Raw genomic sequence first — 18,675 nt, 5'->3', positions numbered from 1 at the left:
TCTCTAATTTTATCAATCATTAATATTTTCTATTTGTATTCACCTATTGATTCTATAATAATTTGGTCACAATATTCTTTATTCAACAATGAACTGGTGCACGAACCACACTAGTTCCTAGACGTATATGAAGTTCTAGCAATAACCCCCCAATGTAGGTGTTTGAGGCTCTGACTTTAGTTAATTAACCATACAGTGCATCATTTATTCAAGTGATTATTCTTTCCAATATTTATCCATAGACACTGGTTCTTCCTTGTGTTTCTAATGATCACTTTTTATTAGTTTCCCTCTTTTCTTTAAAAGTGGGTGGTCCTTCGTTATTAATTTGATTAATTAAATAATTGAGTCAAGCCCCAGATATCCCACATTATGGTCCTTCGAACCGGATAAATATAAATATAAATATACTAATTAGTAATAACTAACCACATTAATTAATTGTGTCTACCGGCAGTGTAACACATAGCTTAGCCTAATTCACACCAATTCATTGCTACTTATACCTCATGTATAAGGTAGCACTCGTGGGACACAGTCAATTACCCACAACACTTAGACCTATACCTCATACTGAAGTAAGAATCTTTAGGTCACCAGGAGCAACAGCTCATAACTTGCATATTAATTCCTCACTAACACCAATTATGTGTTAACCATTTGGGCTATACAAATATTTCAATGTATGGCTGTCAGCAGATTGTCCATTATAGCCTAAATTCAATCCATAATTACTGATTCACTCAAGTCAGTGGATTCATTAACATTTTAGGATCCAGTATACTAATACAGATTGCTGATCCCATACTAATTAATCATTACTAACCCTGATAACATTTTATTCCACAATTAGGAATACATTCAGGAGTTAAATATTATTTACGGCAGTAGAATACTTGCCAAACACAATTAATTATTTTGTGTTCATTTAATTTCTTATACACATAATTTCTACCAGTGTATATATTATATAAAGTTACAAAATCCAAAAACATAGCACTATTTGCACATTACTGCACCACAATATAATCTTTGCCAACCTTTATTAGGTAGGAATTTAGGCTGTGATTGTGCTGAATTTGGCACAAACGCAGACTAAATAAATTAGTAGCTTCTTAGGTAAAAATTCTCACGACTAGGCTTGAGCTAGTTAGTAGTACATATATTATTCATGCTAGTGTTGACCCGAATGGGTGGGATTAACCATTTATTGTGTAATTTTATTTTATTGCATATTTCTATGTACATCTTTGAGTGTTACTGTAAGTTCTCTACCCATCCAAGGCTGATTTTGAAGAGCTAAGCTAAGGAACACCTGTAGTGAGACCAAGGTACCACTCAAAGCTTAGTTGCTTATTATTAGGTAGGTAGCTAACCTCTAAATGAGGTAAATTACAATTAGCCTCAAGAAAATATCAGGCTGTCAATAATTATACCTGCTCTACATAAAGGAGCAAGTATCATAGCTGTTCAAGTAGCTATATAAGCCCTATAACGCTCAAATTTACAATCAGAATGGCTACTCCAGAAAAGACTGCAAGACTCTTGAGAGGTCTTCAAGTTCACCTGTCAAATGTGACAACTGTATAGGAACTAACTCAGTTGACGTCTTCAGGCTAGTAAGTTCCACATGGGTGGCTAACCTAAAATATGACCATATAAAGGTTATAATCGAGTCTTATAGGAACATACTCCATGTCAATAATACTGACCCAGACGAATTACGTCTGATAGAATCTGATCTTGACGACTATGAATATATCATTCAAGACAAGTTAGACCAATATAAAAAAGTGCTTGCGACACAAGATGTTCCTGAGTGGATAGAACATTTTTTTAGTAGACCTACACCCGAGCAAGCACCCAGCTCAGATGAAATACATGAGCTACCTCAAGATGAGGAGAATCCTCTAATCAATACTGATCACTATACAGGATCAACAACTGAAGTTCAACCTTCATTTTCTAAATATTCATGATATTATCACATTGAATGCTTGTCATGTGTGGAGATTAATGTGTTTACTTAGATGATTGCTCTCTAATATTATCAATCATTAATATTTTCTATTTGTATTCACCTATTGATTCTATAATAATTTGGTCACAATATTCTTTATTCAACAATGAACTGGTGCATGAACCACACTAGTTCCTAGACGTATATGAAGTTCTAGCAATACAACCCCAATGTAGGTGTTTGAGGCTCTGACTTTAGTTAATTAACCATACAGTCCATCATTTATTCAAGTGATTATTCTTTCCAATATTTATCCATAGACACTGGTTCTTCCTTGTGTTTCTAATGATCACTTTTTATTAGTTTCCCTCTTTTCTTTAAAAGTGGGTGGTCCTTCATTATTAATTTGATTAATTAAATAATTGAGTCAAGCCCCAGATATCCCACATTATGGTCCTTCGAACCGGATAAATATAAATATAAATATACTAATTAGTAATAACTAACCACATTAATTAATTGTGTCTACCGGCAGCGTAACACATAGGTTAGCCTAATTCACACCAATTCATTGCTACTTATACCTCATGTATAAGGTAGCACTCGTGGGACACAGTCAATTACCCACAACACTTAGACCTATACCTCATACTGAAGTAAGAATCATTAGGTCACCAGGAGCAACAGCTCATAACTTGTATATTAATTCCTCACTAACACCAGTTATGTGTTAACAATTTGGGCTATACAAATATTTCAATGTATGGCTGTCAGCAGACTGTCCATTATAGCCTAAATTCAATCCATAATTACTGATTCACTCAAGTCAGTGGATTCATTAACATTTTAGGATCCAGTATACTAATACAGATTGCTGATCCCATACTAATTAATCATTACTAACCATGATAACATTTTATTCCACAATTAGGAGTACATTCAGGAGTTAAATATTATTTACGGCAGTAGAATACTTGCCAAATACAATTAATTCTCTTGTGTTCATTTAATTTCTTATACACATAATTTCTACCAGTGTATATATTATATAAAATTACAAAATCCAAAAACATAGCACTATTTGCACATTACTGCACCACAATATAATCTTTGCCAACCTTTATTAGGTAGGAATTTAGGCTGTGATTGTGCTGAATTTGGCACAAACGCAGACTAAATAAATTAGTAGTTTCTTAGGTAGAAATTCTCACGACTAGGCTTGAGCTAGTTAGTAGTACATATATTATTCATGATAGTGCTGACCCGAATGGGTGTTAAAACATAACTTTTCTTAAATATAGAATAATATTATTATTTATTGGCATATTGTGCATATTTAGGCACTGGTTAGGTTAGGTTAGGTGTTTAGGTTCTGTTGGCGACTATTTGTATTTGTTGTACATGGGTGAAGGATTTACAACGTTGTGGTTAGGACAAAATTCGTCAGTGAGGCACTTGTTCTGGAAGTCTTCGAGCATCATCAGTTGTGAATCGGGTGTAAACCGTTTTTCATTCATGGATAGTGTTTTTGATGGGTGCATGGAATCACTTTTGGCCTTTGTTTATGAAGACGGGCTGGTTTATGAAGGCTGGATCTTCAATTTGTTCAGGGGTTCACTGAGAGCAAAATCGTCCTGAAGCCTCAATATTTCACTCATTTCTTTGTTGTCATCTGTGAAACTTCCACCCTTGTGCAAGGGCCCGATGCTGTATGCCATGTTTGTTCTTGTTTTTGCATATGAGAAAAAGTATTTCGAGTTTCTCTCTATTTCACTTATAGCCTTTTGGTGACTTTGCCTCTCTTGAATTTTAAATGATTCTTTGAGCTTGAGCTCATAGATCAGTAGATAGTCTATATTTTCCTATATAGCCTTCCACGTCATTGATGGGATAGAGTGTGGCATTTAAAATGTTCTGCTATTTGTTTCCTTCGCCCATAGAGGGAGTACCGTTCCCATTCTGGTATGCATCTGTTTCTTTTTCTTTTTCTTCGTGGTATATGCTTTCTACATATTTCTAGCGGTACTGTGCCTATTTTCTCAAAACACTAGTTTAAATCTGCATTATGTAGTTGTGCTAACCATCACTGTTTGGCGAGGTCTAGGTTTATTCGTTCCCGGTTAATCAGTTAGTTATTAAAATTGAATTCTCCTCCTCTTGGATTTCAGATTGGCTGCACAGGTCTATTGGCCATGCTCGTCTGAACTTCGATTAGGTTGTGATTTGAATAACAAATAGTTGTGATCACTATGTTCCTAATCAGCTCATCATTGTTTGTAGCAGTCTCCGTGGTGTAGTGGTAAGACACTCGCCTGGCGTTCCGCGAGCGCTATGTCATGGGTTCGTATCCTGGCCGGGGAGGATTTACTGGGCGCAATTCCTTAACTGTAGCCTCTGTTTAATGCAACAGTAAAATGTGTACTTGGATGAAAAAACGATTCTTCGCGGCAGGGGATCGTATTCCAGGGACCATAGGATTAAGGACTTGCCCGAAACGCTCCGCGTACTAGTGGCTGTACAAGAATGTAACAACTCTTGTATATATCTCAAAAAAAAAATAAAAAATAATCTAGGCTGTTTTCTGTCCTAGTTGGCTCTACTATTTGCTGGTCTAAAGCAAATCTGCCACACGTCTGGAAGCGATCATTTGTGTGTAACTGTTCATTCAGACTGCTCCAGGGATTCTCTCTGCTATAACAGTATTTGCCACATTTTTTTCCATTTTATATGTCTTACGTTGAAATCACCAAGCAAGATGATGTTAGGGACCAGGTTTGTGAGATTTTCTAAGCAGTATTCTATTTTCATAAGTTGGTCTTTAAACTGCTGAGGATTTGCATCTGGCGATTTATGTACAAGAACAATCATCACATTTTCAATTTCTATTTTGATTACCAGCTTTTCCACCATATCGTTTGTGGTGTGTTCGGTGCAGATGAGTGTCTTTGATGTACAGGCAGACCTCACCCTGTAGCCTGTGTTTCCTATCACATCTGAAAATATTGTAATCTGGTATTCATATTTCACTGTTTAAATAGTCCTTAGTGGGAGTTCCAGTTAAAACTGTGAACATTGAATATGCCTCATTTAAGAGGCCAGTTATAAAGTGGACTTTTTTGTATTGGGTGTTTTGTTACCTTGTATGTTGGCAAATATGAAAGATGTCGTATTTGTGAAAGTATTGGGTATTTTACTTGGTGTTAGTATCTGTGGTTCTGGTAGGGATGACTCCTTATTTGTTGTCCTGTTTAGCATCTCGCCGGGTTGACGGTACAGTTTGGACATTTCTTGCCATTCTTTTACTCACTCTCTTTCTAGAAAAATCGGCCTGGTATGTATGGATGGGTGTTGCTGTATTCATAATGGCATTATTCTGATTTTAATCACTTTGTTCCTTTGATATAAAAATCTGGGCATTGTTTGTTAAAACACTCCATTTTGGTTAGCAAATTTTTAGTTTTAAGTGGAAGTATTTACAGTTATAAGAGCGACACGTTCCTTTATTTAGGGAATTTCTGCAGTTTCTTATGTGGTTATATTTGCATGTCCCATTTGTTCTTCCTGGCGGCCCATATTTACATACACCATGTGCATAAACTCGACAAGTTTCACGTTCATGCTTTGTTTGATTATCATGGTTTATCTCAACTACACTCTGCGTTGGCCCTTTACTGGCAGATGTAGGAGGAAATCCTGACAGATTTCTGTTGTTGCTCACTAACTTTCATTTGTCCTTTTGTGGTGTAACCGCATTCACATTCAACATATTATTTGGTTGCTCAAAACATCCATTGTTTCCTCACAAAGACCATCCTTAGGGCAATAACAATAATATGAACAATTTGAGTAAAACGAAATATTTCAAATAATTTACCAATTACATTTCTGACATATGTCTAATTGTCTAGTGTCAGCTTCATCACGTGTATGTGTTAATGGGTATCAATAATGAATCAATAATAATTCGGCCTCACCACTTCAGCAATGATTAAAAATAACAAATTAATACAAGGAGCCACGAACTCCGATGTCACAGTAACAAATATATAAATAAACAGATAATGTATGAAAATAATAATAATGAAATGGACACAATTATTGATTACTAAAAAGGAAATTTGCAAAGACAAGAAAAATATCTGCATTTATTAGCATTAAATACACAGTGACTCAATATTTTGAGTTGGAAAACTATTGTGAATTTTTTCGCTGGAACAAGAGATAATTATATAAATTAATATCCCTAGGAGAAATCTCATTCAAAGATCAAGATAACTGTCATTCGATGAGATCAGAACTAACTAGTAACTAGAAAGACAACAAGACCATATACATGAGGCCCAAAAATTGTGAGAATAATCTGCCAGTTATGATAAGATAAAAGCGTGCTGAAGGAGTCATTTTATACACAATTTGCTTCCTATTTAATAAACCATTCTTGAATGTTGCACATCATCCCAAATGACAATTTGAGTGCGGAATCCTGCATGACTCGGGGTGTGTGTCTAGACACTGGTCAGTAATAGTAGACTAGACCAGAGCCAGCAGCCAGCGTCCCCCAGTACACCAGGTTGAACACCGAGAACAAGACCAGAACAGAGTACCTCGACACTATCGTCAAGAACCTCTCATCGAACTTCATCTTGGGAAGATCCAAGGAAAAGATGGAGCGATGGCTTACTGGAGCATCACCATCCATAGCCGCACCTTTTGCAGGAGTCACCTTTATGACGGAAACCAGAGAACTGCCTGAAGCAGCGCTCACCCACTTCTTGGTCTTGGCAGAGTTCGGTCTTGCCCCATCGCCGTAGTCGATCTGAAGGTCGATAATCATGTGGAAGAGGATGATGATGAAGACGAGGATGATGCAGAAGAGGAGCCAAATGTCGACCACCTTGAAGTAGGAGGTTTTGGGCAGGGAGGAGGACACCTGGGTGAAGAGGGTCGCCAGTACTAACACAGCAGTCAAGGCAGTCATCACACGCACCTGCAGCATCAACAATCGTCAATGTGTGAACAGGAAAAGAAGCAGAGATAGACATACAGGATTAGAGCTAATGTGTATTTTTTACTTTTTCAGAAGAAACAGAACAAGCTTCAAGAATATCACGTCGTAGGAAACGAGAAGCAGAAGAAAATGATTAGAAAAAGAGATTATTGCAGAAAAAAATGCAAAATATTATCAAAGGAATTTACAAGTGCAAGAAACTGAGAATGAAGCACAATCAACATAACTCTCATCAGAACATAACAATGCTGGAAACAGCAGAAAACTTACTGGTCCATAAGTGGCAGCTTCTGTTTATATCCACCCAAACTAATTCATAAATATGTCTAACCTATGATTGAATCGATCAAGGGATCCAACAACTATTATGTTATCGGGTAACTGGTTCCAGAAATCCAAAACTCTGTTACCAAACTAGTATGGTTAGCTATCATAAAAACCTAGCTTCATAATCTTACATTTGTCAGCTTTAAATTGCCTCTACTAGTCTTTCGACCATTTCAAACCACTATCCAGATCATCTTCAATTGACTTTGTCTCCTTCCGAGATTTTTTCCTCCCGATGTTCGTATTGCTGGCAAATTTGCAAATATTGCTGCTCAAACCAGAATTCAAATCAGGTATATGATATTTATATACTTATATATATATATATATATATATATATATATATATATATATATATATATATATATATATATATATATATATATACAACTTTAGAACACTTTCCCACCAGGAGACTCGAACCCTAGCCAGCACAGAAGCCTTCCAGCAACTGGCATAACAGGTACGCCTTAACCCGCTCCACCGCCCGCTCAGACCCTTAAAAGAGATGGTAATTTCGGAGTATTTATATACCCCAAAGATCACCACCATTCAATTATTATGTTTATAAAACAATAAACAAATAGTTTTGCTGCTATTACACTCTATACACAGGTTATATATAAGTATCTGCATGTTTTGGTCACCATAACGAACCACTAAGTTGGTATTGAGAGTCGAAAAGCAACGAAGAGTTACTGCCACACACCAGCCAGCCACTCACTGCCACTCCCTCAACACACGCACTAATCTTTCTTCCCCAACAATACCATTTGTGGTGTTATTACACTATATACAGACGTTATATATAAGTATGTATATATTTTGTTCACCACAACTGTACAGCTAAGCTGATATAGTTAGTTCAGGCACTAAGAGTCGTCGCTATACACAGATGGCGGCTCCCTCACTCTTTCAAGGTCATATGCACTAAACTTTCTCCCCCAACAACACTGTTTGCAGTGTTATTACCCTATATACACATATTATATATAAGTATCTACATGTTTTATGCACCTTTACTGTACACCTAAGCTTGTAGTGCGCCCAAAGAGCATAGTGGCCACCCTCTAAACAGCTAGACAAATCGTGCAGACGACGTCACCTCCGTCACCCATATGGCTCCTCCCAGCATAATCCTTTTGCTGTTATTACACTAATACACACATTATATATAAGTATCTACATGTGAGTTCACCATAGAGAACCACTGACCTGGTATGGTGAATGCAAACAATAACAGCTAGCCACACAGTCAGTAAACGATGCTGTCTCCCTCCGTCTCTCAGCATCACTCCTCCCACAGCGCTAATCATTACAACAATCCTGCTATTATCACAACCCTGGTTATTTATATCACAGTCATGGGTCATCTGTAATATTGTCATCGCTAAATAATAACAATTATATATTTATTTTGACATTTTTCGGCGATGCTGTGGTCACAAGCTGAACAGCAATGCTGTTTGCTCATGCTGCGTGCACCAGCCTTGGTTGCTCCAACAGTACTATGCCTCTCACACCTGAGAATATTGGCCACGATTTTTTTAAAAAATGGCGTCTGTTTACAAGAGCCCTAAGGAAGCTACTGTGAACCCCGTGTAGCCGCGGGCCATTTGAATTGGGCCTGGCACCCAATGGCGTATATATACGCCATGCACACCGTGGGACATGTTACTCAGGGCATATATATACGCCATGCGCAGTTTAAGGGTTAACTGGGTGCCAAGTCATGTGGGAATAATAGGAAATGATATTGCAGACAAAGCTGCAAAACTTGCAACTAAGAGAAGATATGTAGACATTTCCATACCACAGAGTCTATCACAGATTAAGAAAGTAATTAGAAATGGAGCAATGCATAAGATGTACAGTGACCACAACACAGCAGTTGCAATATCAGGATCTGCGGGTTGGTACAAGAATTCAACCAACTACGAACCATTTAGTTTGATGAAAGGGAACAGTAGAGCAACAGAAATAAACTTACATCGCATCAGGCTTGGATACCCATGTGCATGGGAAATAGGCTTACAGGTTCCAGAGGATGAGAGGAAATGTCAGCACTGTGGAGAAATGCCCGACACACCACTGGATCATTATCTAACACAGTGCACAGTTACAAACCCATTAAGGTTTCAACTTAGATTCAACAGAGCAGAAGAAGTTGTTAAACATATATGGCAAAAACTTACTGAAGGAACCATAGGAGTCATAAATACTCATACTCCGCCCAAGTGAAGCAGAAACATGCAACACTTAGTGGGCCAGCCAGAGGCTTAGGGGCCCGTGCAGGAATATCCCTGCAAAAAAAAAAATAGTAACGATTCCATCTCAATTTTTCCGATTGCATTGACAAATTAAATTTTCATATATTTCGGTTTATTTTCATTTTGATTTAATTATTTTGTGTGATATTGCGTTGGAATTCAGCTGTGTTGTCTACAATACCTTTCATCTCGTGAGTATATGGATAGATGCCACACAACTATGACAGGAAAAACCTGCATTTTTGAAAAACAGCATCAACTGTTGCACGTAGGAAAAACTCACACTGTGCTAAATATGTTATGCATAAATTTAGAATTATTTTCAATTTGATTTAATATTTTGTGACACTGCATTGGAAATGAGCTTTGTTGTTTACCATATGATTCATTTCGTGAGTATTGTTTATTTTTTTATTTCTTCATTGTTTTTCATTTCGTTTTTTAATTGTCTTTCTTATATATCAGTGATGGGAACATCAGATCATTTGATGTTCCCAATTTTCTGATGGGAACATCAGATCATTTGGGAGTGAATTGGACGAGGAAGTGGGGAATGGTGAGGAGGACGAGGGGATGGGATTGGGACATGGTATGGGGACGACGGGACAAAGGAGAAGGTAATGGTGGGGAGGACGAAGGGACGGTGGGGACGAGGGGACAGGGGAAGGGAGAATGATGGAAAGGACAAAAAGACAGGAGAGTGGGGGATGGTGCGAAGGACGAGGGAATAGGGGAGAGGGGAATGATAGGGAGGCCAGGGGGACGGGGGAATGGGAGATGGAGGAGAGTACGAGGGGACGGTGGAGTGGTGAATGGTTAGAAGGACGAGGGGCGTTTCGGGCAAAGATCCCGTACCCAGAAGCTGGGTATCTTTTGTTGCCCTGTGACTACTCTTATGACATTCCCTAACTCTTATGACATTCCCTAACAGTATTGTTAAACTAATAACAATGAACAGTAGTTCAATATTACCGGAATAATCCAACTGATGTGGCCATGTTTTTGTTGTGAAGCCCGGTCGTTCAGTTCGTATACAGCATACGAAGGTTACGAAGGTTAATCTAACCTAAAACCAGTCTTAAAAATGTCTTACCATTGCTAAGAAATCCTAAGATATAAATATTTACAATATTACACTGGTTGTTTTTGTTGATTTAGGGGCGATGACATGAGGAAACTGGTTATGTTGTGTTGATTTAGGGGCAACGAACTGTGGTTATTAGACTATGTTTTGTACGTAAGCAAAAAACAAGGTGTAATTCTTTTAATTATAACAATAATAACGACAAAAAGTTAATAATTAATGTACTTGTTAAGCAAAATTCGCAATATCTTAGTTTTCTTTAGGAAAAAAAATAAAAGACATCTGGAAAAAGATCTGCAGACTATGTCTTACATTTTATTCCGTTATTTAAACGTACACTATCGCCTGTGCCTGGTGCACGAGCACCAGGCACGGGCACCGGGAGCATCCCAGACACTGCCTTAATCGACTGAAATTAAGGCAGTGTCATTTTCATTCCTTTAGAACAAGGAAATCTCATTCTTAAACTGTATAATATGAGCTGCGCAATAATTTTTTGCTGATCTTCAATAAAGAAATTCTGGAGGGCTTGTGCAAGGATTAGGATGAGTTAGCCTAGGCATTTTTATATCCGTTTCTGGTTACTCAAGGGTGACACTGGCGGGCAACACAAGAATAAATATTTGTATAAATTCCAATTTCGATCCGATCTACTTGGGGATAGTTTACAAATGTTCGCCATGAAATTTACGTTTTCTCTAATAGCCGAAGAGCTTATTTGAGAAAACAGTATGGCATTGAATCAGCGTGGTAAAACAATTGTATTATTGACACGACGAGTATAATCGACGTAGTTTTTATATATGTTGCCGGTCGAACACATCCTTATGTGACGTTTTATACTTATGTTCTTCTAGAACATTCTATTGCGAACCCATTGGTACACAACCCGTTCTCACACAAGACAGTACATATATGACTAGTGCTTAAAGTCAATATGTGGAATGTGATTTAGTACATATGTGATATATTCCCAGTTAACTTTTTTACCAAGGCTCAAACTCTTCCTCACGTACCAATTTACGTCTCACAGTACTCGTCCATCAACGTAGATAGCTGAATAGTCGTGATTGGTTCAATTATAACGAAAATTGTAGTTTTCAGGTCCCACATGGGTTGTGAAATTCACCTACTATTGTCCATGCTCTTATAATATTACAGATCAGCTACATCCTATTGAAGGCTCGTAGTTTTGTTTTGAGAAATATTAGTTGTTCTTAGTAAATTATAATAAGCACAATAAATTATTACATAGAATAAGTGCTTCACCAATCAATATTATATACTATAGTTTGTGCTTTAGAAATCTTTAAAGAATGTTTTGTAGGAACGCTAACAGAAAACGATGTTATGTTGGAATGTATATAGGGTAAACTACTGCAAACAGGATGGTATGGTGTGGATTATTGGAAACTATAGGATTAGGGTCCACTACCACCTGTTAGGTGGGTAAGGGGTCCAATAACACCCGCAGGATGAGTATGGGGGTCACATCCACCCACAGGAATGGTATGGGGATCACTTCCACCCACAGGAAGGGTATGGGATCCAATACCATCCACTGGATGTGTATTGCGTCCACTACCACCGACAGGATGGGTATGGGCTCACAACCACCCACAGGATAGGTATGGGGTCCAATACCACCCACAGGATGAGTATGGGGTCCACTATAACCCACAGGATGGGTATGGGGCTCCAACCACCCACAGAATAAGTATGGGGTACAATAACACCCACTGGATATGTATGGCATCCATTGCCCCCACAGGATGACTATAGGGTACAGTATCGCCCACAGGATTAGTATATAGGGTTCACTGCCGCCCACAGAGTCGGTATGGAGTCCACCGCCACCCACAGGGTCGGTATGGGGTTCACTACCGCCCACTGGGTCGCTATGAAGTCAACTACCGTCCACAGGGTCGGTAGGGGTCCACTACCGCCCACAGGGTCGGCAGGGGGTCCACTGCCACCCACTGGGTCGGTAGGGGGTCCACTGCCGCCCACAGGATCGATAGGGGGTCCACTGCCGCCCACAGGGTCGATATGGGGGGGTCCACTACCGCCCACAGGATCGATAGGGGGTCCACTGCCGCCCACAGGGTCGGTAGGGGGTCCACTGCCGCCCACACGTTCGGTAGGGGTCCACTGCCGCCCACAGGGTCGGTAGGGGGTCCACTGCCGCCCACAGGACCGATAGGGGGTCCACTGCCGCCCACAGGGTCGATAGGGGGTCCCTTACCGCCCACAGGGTCTCTATGAAGTCAACTACCGCCCATAGTGTTTGTATAGTGTCCACTATCGCCCATAGTGTTATTATGGGGTCCACTACCCCTCATAGGGTCGGTATGGGGGTCCATTACTACCCACAGGGTGTGTCTGGGGTCTATTTTGGCAATACTGCTTTTCCAATCTCATTTGTTGTTCAATGTAAAATATTTGTTGCTCGACTTGCAACAATTTATATATATATATATATATATATATAGTATAGTGCCTTTGCAATAATGTACCAATGTGTGTATTTTCATAACTCGTTTTAAATTGTTGAAAAATAAATAACTACATTGTGAATGCAAGTCAATGTTTACATGCTAAATCAGAGTTGCCAGATTCCGCTTAAAATAGCAAATTGTGCTTATTTTCAAAGCTTGAGAATTTAGCTTTAAAGTAGTTAAAAAACTACGAATTTCGCAATTTGCTATGTACTTTAGTGTACTATTTTAAAATAAGATTGGTTTTTAAGCTGCAAGTCATATGAATCTCAAAAAAAGTATATTATTAACAATCTTATCTCCATAGTTCACTAGTTTCTGTAAATCAGATCTGGTAACTGTAGGCCAAGTACTGGAAGACTCAAGACACAATGTGTTGAAGCTATTCTCTTTGAAGAAGTCATCTCGACAGGATCTTCCAGCTCCAGCTATAAAACTTCACCAAACATGGATCTACCTAGTACATCAAATGGTAAGGAATTACTAAACTGTACAAAGTTTTATGCTAGAACATTTGTTACAGAATTGTCCCTGTCAGGGACAATTCAGTCCCTATTCTATGTGTACTCCATCACATAGTGACGGAGTATGTGGGAATAATTTTGTTGACACTGTCCATTTTGTCAATTCTACAACAGCAGATAATATGAATTCCCAGAGATATTTGTAACTTGAGATACTTGGTTTGGTTTGGTTAAGTTAGGTTAGGTTAGCCTAACCCAGTAAATCCTCCCCGGCTAGAATATAAACCCCGGACAAAGTGCTCGTGAAATGCCAGGCATTTGCAAATATGAGGATGTGGTTGATTAGATTATATTCTTTTCTATATCATAGATGTTCAATATATGAAAAATATTTTAGACTTAAAAATGGACCCCTGAGGTACTCAACTTAACACATTTCTTCATATTCATTCCCATTTAGTATGACCTTTTGCTCTCTTTGTTTTAACTATTGTTTTGTGCACTTTACAATTTTTTTCATGAACCTGTAATTTCCTTGCTAGTCTTCCATGTGGTACCTTATTAAAGTCTTTAGCATAATCCATGTATACTACATCCACCGGAAACCCTTTATCTGAGTACCATGTTACCATGTCCCAAAAGTGAGGAGGTTTATAAGGTAGCATCTGTTTTTAAGAAGACCATGGTGTGTCGATTGAATAAGATTTTTCACTGAAAGATGGTAAATGATTCCCTCCCTTAGGATTTTCGCCATGAGCTTGCAGATGTGTTATACCTAGCTGATCGGACATTAGTTTTGTGCTTAACTCTTTCTGCTTTTTTTTTAAATACTGTAAGGGTGAAATTTTCATATTTCAAATCTCGGGGTACTATCCCTTGGTTCAGATATTTTGTGGAAAGTATTTTCAGCAGTATTCATAGTTCTTCTGTCAGTTTATTTTCCTTTATAATTAAGGTTTGTTTTCTTTTGTACCATAGAAAGTACCACAGAAAGGTGTTATAATGTTGTGTTAGCTTTTCTGTACAATTTTTCTTTTTTGTTTGTATAAAAGGCTATGCAATGAATTCAAATATTTACGCTACCAATCAATTTTTCAGATAGATCATCGGATTTTGACAGTATGCTGTACATACCAGATGTTCCAAAAATAACTACAGACAACAATAATGGTACTGTGTTTACTATTTTTATACTTTATATATAGGAAGACAAGTTCAATCAATGAGCATTTTAATATATCATCAAAATTTTCATACATTTCTTTCACTTTGTTACACTTGTAAAAACTTATTCTTAGCTATATTTATATAAATGTTAATACCACTGTTAAATGAACATATTGATTTGTGTCCTTATTAGTTATAGCTTATTTATGTTGACCCAGCACCTTACTAAAGGGATTACCTTAACTTGTGTCACTATCTCTCTAGGGGGCTCCAGGTAGGCAGTATAGGTAATGCCACTAACATGCATATCATTATGGGAAAGTCCATAATTTAACACATAATTATAAGTAGGTAATTTGTAGCAAATTTTAAGATTATTAATAGGTACATTGTAGCATAATTTTGCATAAGCATAATTTTCTTGTTTTGTTCTTGTACTTTTCCTTCGAACACTATTATTTTCTCTTCAGAATTTCACCGGAGAATAGCAGTGATGACTAGAGAACATCTTGAACGTGAGTACCAGAAAGCACGTGCTGCAATGATACAAAGAAATGAGTACTTGAAGAGACTCTTAAACGTGGAGGAACCAAACTCAATAAAGGTGACAAACAAGAAACAGAAAAAAGATAACATACAGGATGTATCACACATTAATTCAAAACAAAGACCAGCTGCACCCCAATCTGATGGTAATCTTCTATTATTTTTTTAACAATATTTCTACAGCTGTTATTTGTGTACTTTCCAATAATATTTGTTGCCTATTTTTAAGTGTATGCTAGACAATTATGGAGATTAAATTACTATAACACTGAACAACTTGGTAGCATAAAGTTAGTTATAGTAATATCTTGAGATTTGTCTGAAAATATTAATACTTGTATACAATTTGCAATTATGTACCATGCTTAAATCTTCAAATGTGCCACCCAGACATTCTGCCTGCTATACTTTCACCACCACACATTCAAAATGCGGGCTATTCTACTAGTGGCAGAACGTACACTCAAAGTTATTTGGCAGCTGGTGAAGAAACTTTGGAATCATTTGATGTTGGTATGTCCCAACATCATTTGTTGGTATTTAAATGAGGGTTTATTTAATGGACACACGTCATAAATATTATGTACCAAAATTGTGCTTAATGCCTATGAAATTTTGTTTAACATATTATACTAATCATTCCTTTCACTTACAAATTTTTCTTACTAATTTTTAATCCCATATTTCAAAGTACTTGCTGCAGAACTTGAACAAATTAAAGATTCTCAGCCAAGTGTTTCTGACTGGCAAAAAAGAAGAAAAAATGCAGAGATTAATTGGGGAGAAAGCAGGGCAATGCTGTTCGATTGGACATTGTCTGAGTTGGGTGTTCCAGATAAAGGTAAATTAAATATTGCTGTGTTCATTAAGGTTATACTGTATAATAAGCATCATATGCATATTAATGACACTCTATTAATACATTTAGACTTCAGATTGTTTAAAATGTTAGGTATACAGTATTTAAAATTAGTATAAATAATTACCCCTTTTTTCATCAGGTAAAGTTTGTGTACAATGTACAAATTGTGAGGCAAGCATCAAATGTGAAGACTGTTTTGCATTTTTGTGTCACATTTGTGACCAAATGCAACATTTTCTCATGCCTTTCCACCACAGATTATATTGGAAAAATGGCTTTTATGAGCCATTAGACCCGACACAAACTGTGTGCCCTGAAGGAAATATCTTTCACTGGAGTAAGTATACGATACCTGTATAAAATCCGTACTTTGTTCCGAGATTACTTCTACTTCCCAATCCCAGTCTAGAGCTACGATTATCTTGGTATAACAAAATAAAATGAATAAATGTTTCATTTCAGTCATTACAACATTTGGAGAAGTCTTAAAGTTTAAACCTGACACTTGGTTTTATAGATTGATTTAATCGTCTGATTGTTTCTTTTCTGTGAATTTCTCGGTCATTATCTGGAGAATAATGTCAATATTTTGTACAATCAAGAAACAATGAAATATTCAGTCTGAAATTCTTTTCCATAAAACTCATTTTGTCAAACTGTCTTCCTTTTCTTTGTTACCAGAACCTGTTGTACCAGCCCAACCACCAAATTCTTGCCCCAACTGCACAGATTGCAAGTTTAAAATTTCAAGCTCCAGCAATCTCTGCATCTTCATCACTATAATGGGTAAATAAACTTTAAAATTTACCCTTTTATTTCCATTACCGGATATTCCTGAATCACAATACATTTTGAAATTTTTGTTGCTATAAATGTTAATTTTTACATCACTATTTTAGCAAGTCGCCACACCACTCAATGCACTGTATTTTAAACTACAGGAAGGTATGACCTCTATACTCCAATCTATACATGCCACTGTGGATATGAGCATCAACAACTAGGCAAGACCATGCACAAGTCTGGTTTCTATTCATCATTAGGAAAGAGCAGCACATTCTACAGCACCAGTCTGCTTGAATCATGGCACCATATCAAAAGAAATTGTCCCGGAACATCATTTCGGGCATTAGTCACTGCACTGGAATCCTTTGGTGCTTCTCGTGGGCGTGTATGTTTTGATACCGTTATTCTTAATATTTTCAGTTTTATATTTCAATACAAAAATTATCAAAATTTTGTAGTAATGTATATTCATTTATTAATAATTAGTTTTTAATTTTGTTCAAACACAAAATGGAATGTTTTTTTTGTTTATTTATCTTATGTCATAATATGCATTTTAAATGTCACCATCTAAAAAATTCTATTCCTAGATTGGACCCATTAATTATATAACTTCGAAGAGAGTGTTCTTCGAATGGCGATTCCAGCAATATGAGCTGAGAAAAATTAGAGGAGAAGCTGACAATGAGTGTCCTGCTTGTGATAAAACCCCTTTAGCAGTACATATTGATGGCAACAAGAAGCTGTATCGTTACAACAAAGTTGGGAGGTAATAAAATGTGCTTTACAGATACTTAATGTATAGTATTCTTTTGTTCTCTACACACACTATATTATAATGAATTATATTGTCTTCAAATTAATGTTCTTATAAATAAAGTATGCACATATAAATATACATTGTCATATGACATATTTTTTAACTGAGTATGTCTTTATAGTTTGCCTTTCAATTGCATCCATATCATCATTTTATTTATCTAACACCATGTAAATTTTTGTTTTATGTAAAATTTAGCAGTGCATCAGAATTCTTCATATAAAACATTTTTTGATACCCCATTACCCATTGTTTAATATTATAGTGGTTACAGACAATAAATAATTATTTCTGAATTATCATTGCAGAGGTATCAGAAACCCCTATTATTCTGATAGTATCTTCAGCAAAGATGAAGATGTTCAAGCTCATGTTGGCACTATTCAGAGCTTGAAAACTAAGGTGAGTTTTATTATATATTGAGAAACCTTCAATTTTACCTAATAACTGTTTGGCGACTATAACATATGGTGGCCATTTTTGTATTTTTTCATTATAGTTTATATATATTGAATAAGGAAATATAACCCATAGAAATTCTTATGTGCAACAACAATGCCTATCGCGCAAAATAATCTCTACCTTCTACCCGTCCTACATAATTATAATCATGCTCACCAACTGGGTATTTAGTTACTATAAATATTTTTGTTTAATAGAGTAAGCACACGTGTGGAGTGTCTACATGGAAAGCTGCTCAAAATAAGCCTCTTTCATTCCAAAGTTTGGATGAAACAGGAATCAGCATGGCCTCCTGTCGACATGGTATTATCCTCCACACCTTGAATATGTATCAAGGAGAGCTGTACAGTTATGCCCACTATTTGCAAATTATGTATTTCAAATACGTAAAGTTTATTTGTCAAGACATAATTTGCAAATA

The 18,675-nt window shown here is 37.0% G+C and overlaps 1 protein-coding gene and 1 long non-coding RNA gene across 2 annotated transcripts; one reads left to right on the top strand and one right to left on the bottom strand.

The window, feature by feature from the left end:
* Nucleotides 1-6,476: 6,476 nt before the first annotated feature.
* LOC138371647 (glutamate-gated chloride channel subunit beta-like) lies at nucleotides 6,477-6,938 on the bottom strand. Its single transcript, XM_069336646.1, has one exon. It carries the CDS (start codon nucleotides 6,936-6,938, stop codon nucleotides 6,477-6,479), a length of 462 nt encoding a protein of 153 aa, XP_069192747.1.
* Nucleotides 6,939-15,724: 8,786 nt separating this feature from the next.
* Nucleotides 15,725-16,973, top strand: LOC138371499 (uncharacterized). The gene is made up of 3 exons (XR_011230512.1): nucleotides 15,725-15,837; nucleotides 16,016-16,523; nucleotides 16,868-16,973. It is a non-coding gene; the product is annotated as an uncharacterized lncRNA (long non-coding RNA).
* The last annotated feature ends 1,702 nt before the right edge of the window (nucleotides 16,974-18,675 follow it).

This window comes from Procambarus clarkii, chromosome 36 (genome assembly GCF_040958095.1).
Source record: "Procambarus clarkii isolate CNS0578487 chromosome 36, FALCON_Pclarkii_2.0, whole genome shotgun sequence".
Classification (NCBI taxonomy): Eukaryota; Metazoa; Arthropoda; class Malacostraca; order Decapoda; family Cambaridae; genus Procambarus; species Procambarus clarkii.
The sequence above is the reverse complement of the archived record's forward strand: the minus strand, read 5'-3'. Positions and strand labels throughout refer to the sequence as shown.